The following is a 17047-nucleotide window of genomic DNA, read 5'->3' on the forward strand; positions in this document are numbered from 1 at the left end:
AAGGCAGCCAAGCACACTCGAGCGGAGGCACAAAGACACCTATACATAGGCGGAGATGAATGCGCTTGTACATCTCGCGCCTTCCTCTTTCTCTCCGGCGCTCCTGAGGGCGTGCTGCGCCGTTGTTAAGAGACTGGCAGGTTATGTCGCCTCAAACAACAAGGTTCATTTACAAGTTACCCAACGCGGCACAAACAAACAGGCGGGAAACTGGCTGGGTGAAAGGGAAAAGAAACAGAGGTGGAGAGAGAGAGAGAGAGAGAGAGAGAGAGAGAGAGAGAGAGAGAGAGAAAGAGAAATATCAAAGAGCGCTGAGAATGAGTTTGGAAAAGTCAGAAGAAATGCCGAGGCAACGCAGTAAAGACATTGCATTTCCTCCGGGGAACCATCCTGGTTATCAAGTAGAGGTTATTATGCTATGAAGCACTAATGAATTCATTAGCTAAATGAAATGTCAATAAAGGCTTGAGAGAGTGTTAAAATCGATGCCAACTGTCTGGCTCCCCTCCCCCTTCTCCTTTCTCCTCTTCCTATCTCACCCATCTGTCCCAATTATCCACCTTTCTCCCCAACACACACTTGCGTGCGCACTCTCTCCTCGGAGTGCTGAGTGTGAACTGTGATGGAGGACATTAGCGGTGATCAGTGGGAGCACTTTGCAGCGGTCAGCAGGAATGGTCCAGTCATACAGGACTTTAGTATTCAGCAGCGCTCACCTGCTCACTCTCAAACTGCTCCACTAGGGCCTGATGACTGGGCTGGTGTGTGTGTGTGTGTGTGTGTGCGCGCATCAACATCACACTTTATGAATGTGAGTGACTGCAGCATTAGGGGCCTTGACTCTGAAAAGGCTTTTCTGACAACACAGGGCTAAACAACCCTCCAGCTTGCATCTCAAACACTTTTTCTTATCTTACTCTCACATTTAACTAATCTTTGTTTCTGACATTTATCCAACTTCATAAATGTCAAGATGCTATTACCAGCTTGATCGTCCCCCCTGGGAGTTCTTTTGAGACCGTGCCGCCCGCGTTGTTTATTATCATGGTCATCATAAAAAGCGGTATCCTGTTTACAGCCATGAGCAAACTGGCACGCCAAATGGCGAACCAGTTGGCTCACCTCACCTCTGCGCCCTCATGATGGCTTAATATTTGCAGCTAAGTACTCAACGCGCTCCCAACATGGGCTGTGTTTTTGTGCAGCTAAATACTTGTTTCAAGATAATTGTTCAGGGCATATGTTTAAATGCCACCTCATTTACATAAACACTGTTCAGCTCCCTGCGGAATCAATGAAAACACAAGGGTGCAAGCGCTGAGTCGCACACACACACACGCGCGCTTGCACTCACTTTGACACCGTGCTGAATAGTCGACGACTCATCTGTTTTCTGCAACGGCAGTGAAATATACATCAAAGTGGTCCTCGGCAGATGAGCAGCTAAGTATGCACACACATATATTCCACAGAGGAAGGGTTTTAAAAAGGGGGAATACAGACGGAGGGAAACAGAACCGGGGGTTTTTCGGAGAAAGAGGCAGCAAAGGAAATGGAAGGTGTGCATTGTGTCAGTTTCCTGAATTGAGGGATGCATTACGGCTGTCCTCCCTGCACACACTTTTCTGTCGCTCCTCCTGTCCTCCCTCTTTTCTGTCACCAAGAACAAAAAAAAACCTTTTGTAGTAGAAGAATGGCTCACCACTGGTGATTAAGCACTAATATACATACGGGGAGCCAGAATTTAGACACGTCCGAGAGACCCATCACAATGACTAATTAGTAACGATAAAGTAGTAATGAGCAAAATCCTAATCTAGTCGTAGCACTGCACTCCACGGGGAAGCTAACCAAACTACAAAGCAGAGAACTCTTAACAAACACCAGAGGATTTGTTGTGGAGGAAGAGGAGGGAGGGCTCTCTGTGTCGAGACAGCTGTGCTCTCGCCCCTCATAGGCGCCCAGTGTTTTCTTAATGCTGCAACGCCTTATCAAAGCGAAGACACAAGAAGTTACCCCTGACAAATCCCAGTTGCAATATCCTTTGTACTCCGCTGATCTAAGCCAAATCAAAGAAGAGCTTGCTGTTTTTGTTAGCCGGCGCAGCATCGCTCGCATCGGGACAGACAGGAGCGAAAGAGGCCGCTCAGCAAGCCTCGAGGAGGTTTGTTTAACTCACACGCTCTCGGCTCAAGGACTCCAACTTCACCTAATATGAGAGGTCACTTTTGAACTACTTGACCACAAACACTGCCTGTTTATCATGATGACAGGCTCATAAATCGGGCCACGTCTGAACTAATATGGATGAATCTGAAAGCACTTTTTTTTTTGACCTTCCATATCTACTTCGCCAGCATTTTCCGACACCGAAACGTTCCCGTGTGTAGATGTATCTACATTAGTTAGGATGGCATGGCCGTGGAGGTAAGTGATGTCCTTCCTGCTGTGAATGACACCTATTACTGTAAGCCTGCAGCCTGCTCGGAGAGAATAATATGGATTTCGACAAAACGTTGACTTCTATTTCTACTTGTCCCATGAAGGTCGTTTATGGTTGGCACTTTTAAGACCCTGAAGCTGGTGCGGATACAATGTTTTTGTTTGACACTACAGCAGGGTAAAGGTTTGAATGTAGATATTCCTGTTTTTTGCTTGAATGGTTTCCTTTCATTGCATTTACGCTGGTGGGTGATATGTGAAGGGCTATCGATCGGACTCAATATGAATTTCAGTATGTTCAGTTGTTAATCTACTGGTAACCATGGTGCTTTTTCAATGAAAACAGATAAAACAGATGGAAAAACAGATGTGTATTAAACAAAGGCTGACTTTAATTCAGCTGCTTCAGTTTCAGGGTCCCGGTGTTCTCGCTGGCCCACTGTCATACTGTCATGGCTCATTGGGACAATTGAACAGAAACCATCGTTAAAGGTGCAATATGTGAGAATTTTGGTTTAAAAAAATAACTAGGCCTGCCAACAGAAATGGCAGTTTCTAAAGACGTTTACGCATTGTGCTGCAGAGATATTGAAGTTATCATGCTAACCAGCTAGCTCTGACTCCTTTTGTATGGGAAGAATCAGCTAGTACAATTGCTAGCTGCAGGGCTAACCGAGCTTACTAGCTTACAGCAGCCACAGTATGCAGCAGTTCGCAGTAGCTGTGTTGATATGACAAATTAAATTGGCTTCAAGGAGCTTTCATCTATGTGGATTCTGGCGACCACTATGGTGAAAAATTGGTGTGAGCCGCACCACCTCCTGACCTGATCTCTTTAGTCTTTAACAAAGCTTTTTAATATCGGATTCATAGCGATGAGGTAATGTATCTATTTGTGGCTGTGTAAGATTAATAACTGTAATCAACTGTAACTGATTAATAACATAACACCAGAGTACCAAGCATTTCGACCTTTCTTCAGACTGTGGAACACCCTCAGCACTCAGCCGTAAAAGAAAAAAAATAGATTTAATGTTGTGAGTTATCCGGCCTGGATGAGACAGAATCTGACCCGGTGACATGCATTAAGAGTGACTATAATAACTTTATAGATATAGCCTTTCTTCCTGCTCAAGGTCTCATTTTCTTGCATGGTTCATAGAGGCATTGGGATTAAAGGGAGTCTGTTTCATAACAAGTTAAAAACTCCTTGTAGTGTGTTTAAAATCTCTGCTTTGAAAAAAGTCTTTTGGGATGGTGGACTGCAAAACTCGAGCTGAGACAACATTGATTTAGATCAGGAAACACAGTATTACAAGCCTTCACAAGCACTTGAGTGCATCTCCGAGAAAAGGATTATCAAACGGCCCCAGCTCCTGACAGCCTTGCTAGAAAACCAGGAACCATCATAAAATTGTGAGTTTCGCTACTGATCCTACACAACATTTTCTTTCATGACGTAGTTTGGGGAATACAAATGAAACATCTCAAAGGTGCATTAGTTTTTGGGGGAGAAACTGTAATCTATTTTAAGAGAAAGATCTGCATTGACTGATTTGTAATGCAAAAATTTTTAGGGTGACTTTAACATCTGTCTAGGGACTACAAATGAAAAATTGCCTCTTGGCTAATTCTGGCGCATTTACAGTAATGTTATTAATGTGCACTGTCCCCGTTTTCAAATAAACTAAACTTCAAACAAACTAAATAAACAAGCTCTATTTGTTTTCATGACTGAATAAACAAACTAACCTTAAAGGACAACACAATTCATGCTGTTTAACTTTGTTTATATTTGGCGGACCCTGCCACCTTTCTAGCTTCAAACGTTGCTCTGGGAACCATATTTTCCTCCAAGAACAGCTGGATTATTCTGTTCCAGAAAACAATAAATATGTCTGAATTTTCTATTATTACCTTGTCAATACTGTTCATTTAGGAATTCTGAGTGTGAATTTCTTCTTCAAAACGACATAAGGCCTCTTTTAAATAGCTCATGGTGCTAATGGAAGACTTTTCCTTACATAGTATACAGTGCAGAGCTGAACGTTTCCTTATTAAAATCCACAAATATTAGATCAAATCAAAACAACAACAAAAAAGCCTAAGACTCGCCAAGAATTTGATACGGCTGCAACTAACCATCATCATCAGTTGTTGACTACTTAAGAGAAGGAGCTCTTTGTAGCAGTTTGTGTGGAACATATCCCTTTTTTATTGGCCATTATGTGAGTGGACTGTAACGTAACATGAAAAATTAGACTCTCTCGGTTACCTATGGTGAAGCTGTCTAACGCTGCTGGGCTGTGGATTTCTTTCTAAAGGCCCTGGGTGGGATTTTTCCACGAGTGCCCTGCCTCGGTTCCTCTCAGAGAGCAAGAGTAGCAAACGTTAGCCCAGAGCCTTTGTCTGTAAAATGACAGTACCATCACATTTTCCCAGAATACGAGGTGAGGCCTTCAAAATTGCTGGGTGAATATAAATCAGCTCAATCAAAAGGTATTCAATTGTTCACCAATTTGCCCGGTTGATTTCTCACAAAAAAAAGACATGGTGCTGTGATGTATTACTCGTCTCGAAACAAGTGTCAAGCCTCTTCAAAACTAATTTTCATAACATGCTTAAATGAACAGAAACATGCCCGTCTGAGAAATAGGCGAACGCATCCATCAGTCTGACATTGTAGATATGCTTAATACAGTTAGTGAAGTACATCCAAATTAGACTCTCTGAGAAATTGGACTTTCTGAGTCGAGACTGAACTTATTACAAGGGCAATAAAGTAATGACTCAACAAGGAGATCAATGGGCTCAGAGACTGATGATTCAAATCAGCAAATTTACAAGGGGAGCCCTCATTTGTGGAAATTGAGATATATGCACAGTATCCAGAGTGTAGGTTAATTATCTCATTCAGTGGTGGTATTTCAGTCCATCTGGAAATACTGTGTGTTTGTGTTGTGTGTGTGTGTGTGTGTGTGTGTGTGGGTGTGTGCGTGTGTGTGTGTGTGTGTGTGTGTGTGTGTGTGTGTGTGTGCACAGAAGTTTTATCAAGTAAATGTGTTAAGAGGACTCTTTGCAGTGTCCCTGCTAGTCTGACTGTGTCTGCTCAACACTGCTCGCTCATTCCCATCACATAGCGAGCGCAGGCCGAACATGACAGACTGGTAATGACTTGAGTGCGAACACACACAAGCGCGCTCGCACAGACACACTCGTGCACACATACCAGCTGCTCCTTTCCTCCTTTCTCATCAAACTTGTCATCAGCTCCGCCAGTTTGTCTCGTCTCACATTAAGAGCTCATGAATAATGTGTGATTACCAGAGACCCTCAGAGCAGCTCCTGAATCTACACATCACACACAGGGACACACGCACACACACACACACACACACACACCCTGATTCACACAGTCCAAAATATCATGTTCGTTTTTATATTTACTGTCATTTTCTTTGCTTTTCTTCCTTGTTTGTCTCGCTTTGACACGCTCTCTCTTCGTCTCCGCAAGTGCAAACCGCACACACACGCACACACACACACACACACACATATGCAAACACACATAGCCAGCAAGTACACACAGACTGAGAGTCAGCTTTCAACTAAATGCCACTTTGGTGGCTCAAAGGAACCACGGGCACCGGGGAAAGGTCATGGACTTACCCCAACAGGCTGAACAGGTCACAGACACACAGACACACACACACAGACCAACACTCACCTGACTTACACTCCCCAGGTAATTAGTGCTATTTTCGGCTGGGCAACTCATCTCTTCCAGAGAGCACTAATGTAATTTGATTCATTTAATTCCCACAGCCATGAGAGAGAGAGAGAGAGAGAGAGAGAGACAAGGAGGCATGGAGGGACAATGGCTTCATGCTTGGGTGCCCAATTTCTCCTCTGTTTAAAATATTCCCATCTACTATCTTCTACCCACAACCAAAAAAATATATCATTCTTTCATGGCTCACGATAAAAAGAAAAAAAAGATCATCCCTTGTAAAAAAAACAAAACAAAACAAAAAACAAATAAATAAATAAAAAAAATCCGCCTCTGTCATCCACCTCCTCAGAAGATGACAGTGCCACTGGGTCTTGCTAGACTGTTGTCTTATATCCTGCACCCACACTGTTTACACACTGTTTTTTTAATCTCCCTGTACTTGTAAGGGAACAACACTAATTTCCTGACTCTCATAATGAACAAGCCCCAAGAGAAAGTGGAGGAAAGTGGCTACAGTAGGTTTTTCTTCTTCTTCTCTCCTCACCCCCCTTTATTCTTATAAGCTCAATAACTCAAATTCACAAAAACACACTCTCCCACACACAAAACCTCAAGACCGGCGTGTGCTCCTACCGGTGAATCACTGGTTGCCGTTGGACACAGCGGGCCTCTGAAGACTCCCTTGACTCGCCGAAAGTGCCCATTGCTCAGGTGCGTGGAGCTGATAACCAGGTAGTAACACGCGCTGCACGCCATCCCAGGGGCCTCACGAGGCTCCGGGCCCATACACTCTGCGGCGGGGTTTCCTCTGCGACGGGTCCTGGTGTGTCGGAGGACGCCACAGTCCCGCGCGGATGCTGTTGCGCAGGTGAGAGCGCGACCGGCCCGGTGCGGCGGAGGACGTCTCACTCACTCCTGTCCTCTGTTGAGAAGTCTGCGCCTTCATTAAAAAAAGACCAGATGAGAATGTTATGTGTGTGTGTGAGAGAGAGAAAAGTACAAGCAGGAGAACAGACTCAGAGAGGGGAGACGAGGATGTTATACTGACCGCGCTCTGCCGCTGGAGTCCGCGCTTGGCATGCTGTCGTCGGTCGGGCTTAAATAAATGAATGAGCGCCTGTGGAGTGCCAGAGGAAGAGAGGGATCCATCCAGTCTCTGTTTCACACTCACACGCACACACACACACGCTCTTTTTGGCTCACCCCTCCTCTCTTCTCTGTCTGTTATTTTACAGTCCAGCAGCAGCAGCAGCAGCAGCCTCAGCGGCACCCCAGTTCTTTAGTGAGGAAAATGGGAGCGGGCACTCCGGCAGGTGCGCCTCCGCTTCACGCACACGTCCGGGAGGAAAGAACGAGAAAACATCTGACCCCTCTGTCTTCTCGTCTCTCCCTCTCTCCCCTTCTCTGCTCTCTCTGTATTGATTGTTCTTTTGTTGTTTGATTTTTTTTTTTTTTTTTTAAATCACCCGTCTTGTTAATGGAATCCCGCGGTACGAGGAGCTGGAGGAGACGCCAGATTCCTCCCGAGCGGTCCTGCAGTTATTATCAGGCTCCAGCGGAGACAGACTGAAGTGGTTCAGAGTCTTTCTCAAGGAAGAAACACACACACCACTCTCTCTCTCTCTCTCTCTCTCTCTCTCTCTCTCCCTCCTTCCCTGTGTCTCTCTGCCTCTCTCTCCCCTCTCCGGGGCTGCACCGGACCGGACTCCTGTCTGCTGTAGCCTGTAATGTGCAGCCCGTGGCCGTGCGTGGGTCTGGGATAGGGGGATCATTTCTGTCCACGCTGTGCTTGAGTAACTCAAAATTGAAGTGCCCCCCTCCTCCTTCTCCTCCCCCTTCTTTTTTTTAAAATTTCCTTTCAGTTTCCTCTCCATCTTTTTTCTCGCGCGCTGGGGGGACAAACTTTATTTCCAACGTGTCACCGTGCGTGATTTAACCTGCAAACGAGGCACCGACAGTATATTTGTGTCAGCCAGTCTCCTGTCTCCCCCTTCTTTTTTTTTTTCTTTTGAGGGCATCAAAGTAAAAGCGCCACGCTTTTTTTCCTGCAAGGTCTCGGGCATCATCGTCTGGGGGTGGGGGGGAAACCTCACTCAGTCGCAACCTCGGGGGTGTAATGATTTGATTACAGATAAAAGGCGCTTTCTCCGGGCTTGGCCTGTCAAATCGCGCCGGGTGCCGTCAAAGAGCAGCTCGGAACTCGCTGCAGCTGAGCCTCTCAGTGTGTCTCCGCGGCGTATGGCGCTGTTCACCGCCGCGGTGCTGAAACTATTCAGCTGAGAGCACCCACAGCACCGCGTGGCGCGTCATGCATATTCAGCCCGGGATTAGGGTGCCTTTTGTGCTCAACGTCAACAGTGAGCGCCGCAGACAGCTCTGGGTTTTCAGAGGTAAACACGAGGTGGAAGGACACAGGGGGACAGGGAGAAGGGAGGGAGTCCAACTTTTCTCTCTGATACATGCAGCCGCAGAGAGCGATGATATCCCTCATGTTAGCGCCACTTTAAAGGGCCACTGCGCAGTTTAGGAGAAGAAATTCCAACTCGTGAAATCCGACCCGTAGTCCCTCAGAAAGAAATCCACAGAGCAGCATTGGACAACTTGGACAAATCTTTAAAAAGCCTTGAAAAGGCAAGTAGGTCTCGTTTTTCACGTATAGAACAGGGTGGTTCAACGGTGGTAGAGCAGTCGCCCACCAATCAGATTCCAGGTGGCACCATGCACCATTGTGTGAATGCTGACCTGTGTTCTAAAGTGCTTTGAGTGGTCGCTAAGTATAGTTCATTTACTGTGTCACATCACAGTCTGCTCACATATGGCCAATAAAAAAGTGATTAACACATTTTTACACTGTGCCCCCTTTAATTGAGTTATGAATAACATGATACTGATGGTCAGCTGCCCCTCTCTCACTAGCAAGTGTTTTTTTTTCTTTCAATTTCGCACTACATTTAAGAAAAGTGAGCAATTTAAAGGGACACTGTGTAGTTTTGCAGAAGAAATTCCAACTCCCAACTCAATTTTGATAATTAAGGTATTAATGAGGTAATTATGCAAATATTTATTTTCTCCATAACTGTAAAAACAAGCCGTTCTCAGAGGAAAATAAGGTCCCCAGAACACCGTTTGAAGTTAAAAAGGTGGCAGGGTCCGCCACATATGGACAAAGTAAAACCTGATGAGATTGTTTTGTCCTTTAAGGTCAATTTGTTTATTCAGTTTATTGAGTCGTGAAAACAAAGAGAGATTGTTTGTTTAGTTTTCTTTAGTCATTAAAATAAAAATCAGTCAACAGAGATCCTTCTCTTCTGATTAAACTGTACGCACTGCTCCTTTAACATCCTGCTATCATGTTTTATCTGAGGTAGGACAAGTGCCATGGCGGATGAGATACGTCGCAGCAAAGCTGTCTCTCTCTGATAGGCTACTTATCCTCCCACGTCAAGAGTGTTCAGATTTAGTGCAGCTATCAATTTCGGCTTTAGGGTCTTTAAATATCTGCCTCCAGTGACTAAATCAAAATAACATGAAACCAAGGTGCTGCTGCTGCTGCTGCTGCTGTTGTTGTTGTTGTTGTTTTGATGCAAAGAATAAAGGAACCCCAGCAAAACTTTGTTTTATCCCATCTTTTATTCAACAAACACCCCAAAGGACACCTTGCACAAAAAGAAGATGAAAAAAAAAAGGCTTGTTGGTTGTTTCTGAGGCAATTGAACTTCCAAACACTTCTAATGCAAACATGGCCGATCCTTGTTCTTCTGCAGCTTTCGCAAAACATATTATTCACGACAGCCTCCTACTCTTTGTCAAACTGTTGCTCCCCTGCAGCCTACTCATTCTCTCATTCCACAGCGTTTTCCTGCTCTTTACTCAGTTTCTGTCCAGCCCTCGGGGCCGGGTTCCTGCCACCCCTCGGCCCTTTCAAACTGCGGCCCTTTGTAGATGCCCGCGCCACAGCATGAACCAGTCTCAGAGCTACGCTATTCAAAGCAACGTTGCGTTTCGGTTTTGATCTGTTACGACTGAAAGAGAGTGTGTGATGGCGCTGTTTCTTATTTATCTCCACGCCCTCATACATGAGAGGTTTGCTCCTGGGGGACTCTGCAGCTCCCAGTTACAGTAAACAGAAAGAATGAAGCATGGATCTGTCTGTCTATACTCCTCATATATGGGACTAACGCCCTCATCTTCTATATGATCGTGTGCAAACACACACACACACACACACACACACACACACACACACACTCAACATATTTATTTAAACTAATATGGTGACCCTCTGTGGTTTCTCAGGGGACCGTGGACAGGCGCTCCCCTGTGATGGATTCCCCCTCTGCTTTAGTGGTCGGTGGAGTGTGCAGCGCTATATGACTGTGTGTGATGGTGCAAGACAGAGAGCAAACATGCGTCACAGTGTGTCCCGAGACCATGCAAGTGCACACGACATGCAGAGTTTTGCTTCTGTGCATGTCTGTTCTCCTACAAACACTGAGTTGGATTCTTATGAAGTGAACTCAGTAACCCAGACCTGCTTTTTTTTTCAGTGGGTCTGATTCCAGTGATTCAGTCGATGTCATGCAGAACAGGAGAGCACTTATTTCAAAAGACAGATGTAACCTTGGATTTCTTTACAGAGCAACTCTTAATCAGCCCGCCAATGCAGAAAGGAATGATGCTGGCCTCATGTTTTAGTGCTACGTGTGCAAAGGTTTGGGGAAATATGTGAGAATTGGCCACCTGTCGAAATTCATGCTCTTTACAAGAAGGACGCAGCAAATCCCCTGAGAAACCACCAACTGCTGCTTACTTTAGCTGCTGTCAGCTAGTTAGCTCAGTTAGCCGTACAACTAATGCTTCCATTGGCTGAATCTGTCTAGACTGGGAGCCCGGGGCACCAAAGAAGTGTCGGTATTGTTTACTATCAGATCAAGCAGCTTGGAGCTAGCCTCTTAGCATACTTACCTCGGAAAATGACTCGCGATAGAAAGATAGAACATTTTATTGATAGTTATACAGAAGTTTTTATATAACTAAAATTAACTAAGAATGAGAACATATTGCATCATTTTATCACAAAATGTCTTTAATCTCTTTGTGATTGGTATGAATTTAAAAGTAAAAGTCCATAAGAAATAATGGTTTCAAACCCGTTTTTATAAAATTTTGAAAATGTTTATTTCACAGGCTAGTTCCAGTATTCATTTGTATTAAATATTATCATTTTTGACATATTTTTTCTCATAAATAAACTGACAAATGAATTTCCTTTCAGTATTTTATTCTCAACTCTGTCCAGGGTCACTGTCCACTAAAAGCCCTGCTTATTCATCTCCGTACCATTTGAAGAACAATAGAATCATCTGAAAAATGCCTCTTCAAAAAACAGTAAATAAGGCTGTTTTTTGTTTTGTTTTTTTTAGCTCGTGAAAATGTCACACCGCGGTGAGGGCTGTCCTGTCTCGGGTTTTTTGTCTCGTGGATTTCATGTTTTATTTTGAAAAGTAACTCTCCTCTCGTTTCAGGTCACTTGCCCTTCCTCTCGTGTCACCGGTCTGACGTCTCCCCTAATCCCTGATTGTTTCCACCTGTGCTCCCTTCCCTGGTGTATATATTGTCTGTGTCTTCCCCTGTCTCGTCGCCAGAGTATTTCGTCCTGTCGTGTACCTCCAGCCCCCGAACCACAGCCTTCCACAGCTTGAGAAAGTATTGTCTTGCTTGATTTTCTGTTTATTCTTGTATTCCCCCGATGTTGAGTGATTTTGGTTACTGTTAAGTTTTGGTCAGCGTGTTCTTTTTGTGCTTCAGTTAATTTCTTAGTATTTGTGTTTTCCTCCCTCGGGAGCGTTTTGATTTGTAATTTTTATAGCTCAGTGTAGCTCAGTTCTGTTTATAGCCTTTTGCTTGTTCCTCTTTCGAGAGCGATTTTTTTGTTGTTTAACTTTTCTTTGAATTATTCGTAGTATTCAGATCAGAGTAGCTATAGCCTCTGTGTTTTCCTCCCTCGGGAGCGTTTTCTGTTCTTTTCTGGTGTTTGTGCCACGTTTTGTTTTCTTAGTTCCTCGTCTGCTCAGACGAGTATAGATTTCATAGCCTGTTGAGTTATCACATCAGCGGAAGTCGATACTTGGGTATCAGAATAAAAGCTTGCTTTTTCACCGTTCTCTGTCTGCACTTGAGTCCTCATTTTGCCTAGGCCTGACAGAATACTCTGGCCAGACATGGACTCAGCAGAGGCAGAACGGGTATCGGAGATCCTGCGGACCCAGGAGGCGCGCCTCGTTCGTCAGGAGGAGTTCCAGACGGCCATGGCGGCGCACATGGGCCAGCTCTCCACCCAGCTACAAGACCTGCTGGGGCACGTCAATCGACAGGGTCCGGCAGCCCCGCCTCCGACAATGAGCGTCCCACCAGCTCCGCCCACAGCTATCAGCGGAGCCGGTTGTAAGTTGGCACCTCCAGCTCAGTACACTGGAGAATCAGGACTGTGTAGGGTATTTTTAATTGACTGCTCGATTCATTTTGAACTGACACCCCATGCTTTTCCCACGGATCGGTCCAAGATTGCCTTTATGATATCGCACCTGGGAGGCAGAGCCAAGGCTTGGGCCTCAGCTGAATGGGGCCGGGGTTCATCCATCTGCAACTCTCTCCGAGATTTCCAGGGTGCACTCACCAAGACATTTGATCCGGTTTCCACCAACCGGGAAAAGGCTCAAGAATTGAGCAATCTGAGGCAAGGCAGCGGATCGGTATGTGATTACGCCATCCGGTTTCGCACCCTGGCGGGGGAGAGCGGGTGGAACGCCGCCGCGCTTTACGACGTGTTCATGAAGGGGCTGGCAGCCCCCATACAAGACCTGCTCGTCCCTGCTGGACTTACCATCAGATGTGGATTCACTCATCGCGCTGGCCATCCGGACAGACAACCGACTCGGCCAACTTCGACGACAGCGAGGTGGGAGGCCGACAACCACGGAGAGACACCTTCTACCACCGGAGCTAACTCCTCACACCAGCGCAGAACGAGAGGAGGAGCCCATGCAGTTGGGGAGAGCTCGACTGACGCCTGAAGAGCGGAGGAAACGTCAGTTGGAGGGGAGGTGTTTCTACTGCGGTGAGGTCGGCCATCTTGTCATTTCATGCCCAGCTAAAACGTCTCGAACGGTGAGTCATGTTATGGTTTCTAGTCCTGTACAACGTATCCTCACGAAAATTACCGTAAACCATCACACCACCACTGATTTAGAAGCGCTCATCGATTCAGGAGCCGACGAAAGTCTGATGGACTGGGGGTTAGCGGATAAGCTGGGACTTAAATCTGAGCCGCTAGCTAAACCCATCAGGGCCAGATCACTGAATGGCAAGGAGTTATTTGCCATCACACACATCAGCGAGCCCATCCAGATGCACATTGACCACCACCACAAACTCATTCGCTTCTATCTATTTACCTCCTCATCCCACTCTCTGGTTCTGGGACAACCCTGGCTTTTCCTTCACAACCCGCACATTAACTGGAGAACGGGAAAGATCAGAGAGTGGGGAGAAGGGTGCATCACAAAATGTTTTACCCCGACTATGCAGGAGAAGACTGTTACCGAAATTAACCTGTTCTCTGCCAACCCTGCCACAGACGCCGAGTACCCGGACCTGAACGCGGTTCCCTCCTGTTACCATCACCTTCAAAAGGTATTCAGCAAGACCAAGGCCCTGTCTCTTCCTCCCCATCGACCATACGACTGCTCCATTGAACTGATCCCAGGCTCCACCATTCCTAAGGGCCGGCTATACTCCGTTTCGGGACCCGAAAAAGAGGCCATGAGGGAGTACATCACGGCGTCACTAGAGGCGGGCCTGATTCGCCCCTCATCTTCCCCAGCAGGGGCGGGGTTCTTCTTCGTGGGGAAGAAGGATGGGTCTCTTAGACCTTGCATCGACTATAGCCCCTTAAATGAGATCACAATAAAGAACCGTTACCCCCTTCCTCTCATGTCATCTGTTTTCGACCAACTTCAGCAAGCCCAGGTATTCACTAAATTAGACCTTAGAAACGCTTACCATTTGATCCGGATTAAGGAAGGGGATGAGTGGAAGACAGGTTTCAACACACCCAGTGGACACTACGAATACCGGGTCATGCCGTTTGGCCTCACCAATGCACCCGCTGTCTTTCAAGCCATGATCAATGATGTACTCAGAGATTTTCTTGACCATTTTGTGTATGTGTATTTAGATGACATCCTGATCTATTCACCCGACCTCGACACACACAAGGATCATGTGAACCAGGTTTTAAAGAGACTGCTTGATAATGACCTGTATGTCAAAGCCGAAAAGAGTGTGTTTCATGCCGACACTGTCTCCTTCCTCGGCTTCATTGTAGCCCCTGGAAGAGTACAGATGGACCCGGCTAAAGTTAGCGCTGTAGCAGATTGGCCTACACCAGACAGCCGCAAGAAGGTTCAGCAATTCTTGGGATTTGCTAACTTTTACAGGCGGTTTGTCAGAGGCTTCAGTGCAATAGCTGCTCCTCTCCATGCTCTCACTTCCACCCAGGTGCAGTTCTGTTGGTCACCAGAAGCGGACAAAGCCTTCCAGTCTCTCAAACAACGCTTCACCTCGGCTCCCATCCTCACCATGCCGGACCCTCAGCGGCAATTCGTGGTGGAGGTCGACGCCTCCAACGAGGGTGTAGGAGCAGTCCTGTCGCAGCGCTCGGAAAAGGACGGCAAGATGCATCCCTGTGCCTTCCTGTCGCGGCGGCTGTCTAAAGCGGAGAGGAATTATGATGTCGGTAATCGGGAGCTGTTGGCAGTCAAACTAGCCTTGGAGGAGTGGCGCCATTGGCTGGAGGGGGCTGACCAACCATTCATAGTCTGGACTGACCATAAAAATCTGGAATACATTAAAAAAGCTAAAAGATTAAACTCTCGCCAGGCCAGGTGGGCGCTGTTCTTTAACCGTTTTGCATTCTCCCTTTCTTACAGGCCGGGGTCCCGGAATGTTAAACCAGACGCCCTGTCCCGACTATTTGACCCCGAGCCCAAGGCCAAGGAACCAGAAACCATCCTTCCACTGACCTGTGTGGTGGGAGCGGTGACTTGGCCAATAGAAACAGAGGTAAAGCAGGCTAATGGTGGAGCACCGTCACCCAGTGGATGTCCTGATAACCGTTTATTTGTTCCCCCCGAGCTACGTCCACAGGTGATTCACTGGGCTCACACCTCGCTGCTTTCATGTCATCCGGGAGTCAGACGAACGATGTTCGTCATCTCCCGGCGGTTCTGGTGGCCATCCATGGAGCCGGAGGTCCGGGAGTACGTAGAGGCATGTTCGGTCTGCGCACGTAACAAGACGACTTCCAGGGCCCGCATGGGTCTACTTCAGCCACTTCCTATCCCCTCCAGACCGTGGTCCGACATCTCCATCGACTTCGTCACGGGGCTCCCGGTCTCTCAAGGTAACACCACTGTGCTCACGGTGGTCGACAGATTCTCTAAAATGGTCAGATTTATCGCCATGCCCAAGTTACCATCCGCCAAAGAAACGGCGGAGGTCATGATGACCAACATATTTCGAGTCCATGGGTTCCCCAGGGATATCGTTTCAGACCGGGGGCCCCAGTTCGTGTCCCGGTTCTGGAGGGAGTTCTGCCGGCTCATCGGAGCCCAGGTCAGCCTGACCTCAGGCTACCACCCGGAAGCTAACGGCCAGACCGAACGCCTCAATCAACAGCTGGAAACCGGCCTCCGGTGCGTGACCTCACAGAACCCCTCCACATGGAGCAAACACCTGGTCTGGGTAGAGTACGCACACAATTCATTACCCACATCTGCCACTGGGTTTTCACCATTTAATTGTGCTCTTGGTTATCAGCCTCCTCTCTTCCCAGAAAATGAGCTGGAAGTGTCGGTCCCCTCCGCCCATGCCATGGTCCGCCGCTGCCGCCGCATCTGGGCAGCTGCCCGACAGGTATTAATTCGACAGGGAGATCACGTCAAAAGAGCGGCTGACCGCAAGAGACGGCCTGCTCCCGCTTACCAGCCTGGCCAAAGGGTGTGGCTGTCGGCCAAGGATCTGCACCTCAAAGTACCTTCCAGGAAGTTGGCGCCGCGGTTCGTGGGGCCATTTCCAGTCACCAGACTCGTCGGTCCAGCAGCGGTCCGGCTGCGTCTGCCCCGGTCTCTCCGCGTTCATCCCACTTTCCATGTCAGCCAAGTGAAACCGGTCAAGGAGAGCTCCATGGTTCCAGCTGCCGCACCCCCCCCTCCACCAGAGGTGATCGATGGAGGCCCCGTCTACAAGGTTAAGCAGCTGTTGGCAGTACGCAACCGGGGCCGGGGCAGACAATTCCTGGTGGACTGGGAGGGCTACGGACCAGAGGAAAGACAATGGGTTCCGTCGCGTCACATCATTGACCACAGCCTCATTGACGACTTCTACCGAGACCATCCTGAACTTCCTGGGTCGTCAGGAGTCGACCCTAGAGGGAGGGGTACTGTCACACCGCGGTGAGGGCTGTCCTGTCTCGGGTTTTTTGTCTCGTGGATTTCATGTTTTATTTTGAAAAGTAACTCTCCTCTCGTTTCAGGTCACTTGCCCTTCCTCTCGTGTCACCGGTCTGACGTCTCCCCTAATCCCTGATTGTTTCCACCTGTGCTCCCTTCCCTGGTGTATATATTGTCTGTGTCTTCCCCTGTCTCGTCGCCAGAGTATTTCGTCCTGTCGTGTACCTCCAGCCCCCGAACCACAGCCTTCCACAGCTTGAGAAAGTATTGTCTTGCTTGATTTTCTGTTTATTCTTGTATTCCTCCGATGTTGAGTGATTTTGGTTACTGTTAAGTTTTGGTCAGCGTGTTCTTTTTGTGC

The 17047-nt window shown here is 47.3% G+C and overlaps 1 protein-coding gene across 2 annotated transcripts in view; it reads right to left on the reverse strand.

The window, feature by feature from the left end:
- znf804b (zinc finger protein 804B) overlaps window positions 1-7961 on the reverse strand; it is a 37920-nt gene extending 29959 nt beyond the window's left edge. The window contains exons 1-2 of one of the 2 annotated variants that reach the window (XM_030395021.1): window positions 7224-7961; window positions 6809-7115 (exon numbers count right to left, since the gene is read on the reverse strand). In XM_030395021.1, coding sequence (XP_030250881.1) covers window positions 6809-6961 — 153 coding nt within the window. In that variant the 5' untranslated portion in view covers window positions 6962-7115; window positions 7224-7961. Of the gene's footprint in view, window positions 1-6808; window positions 7116-7223 lie in introns of those variants that run through there. The other variant, XM_030395022.1, reaches the window with a different exon arrangement.
- Between the last annotated feature and the right edge of the window lie 9086 nt (window positions 7962-17047).

This window comes from Sparus aurata, chromosome 17, assembly GCF_900880675.1.
Source record: "Sparus aurata chromosome 17, fSpaAur1.1, whole genome shotgun sequence".
Lineage (NCBI taxonomy): Eukaryota > Metazoa > Chordata > Actinopteri > Spariformes > Sparidae > Sparus > Sparus aurata.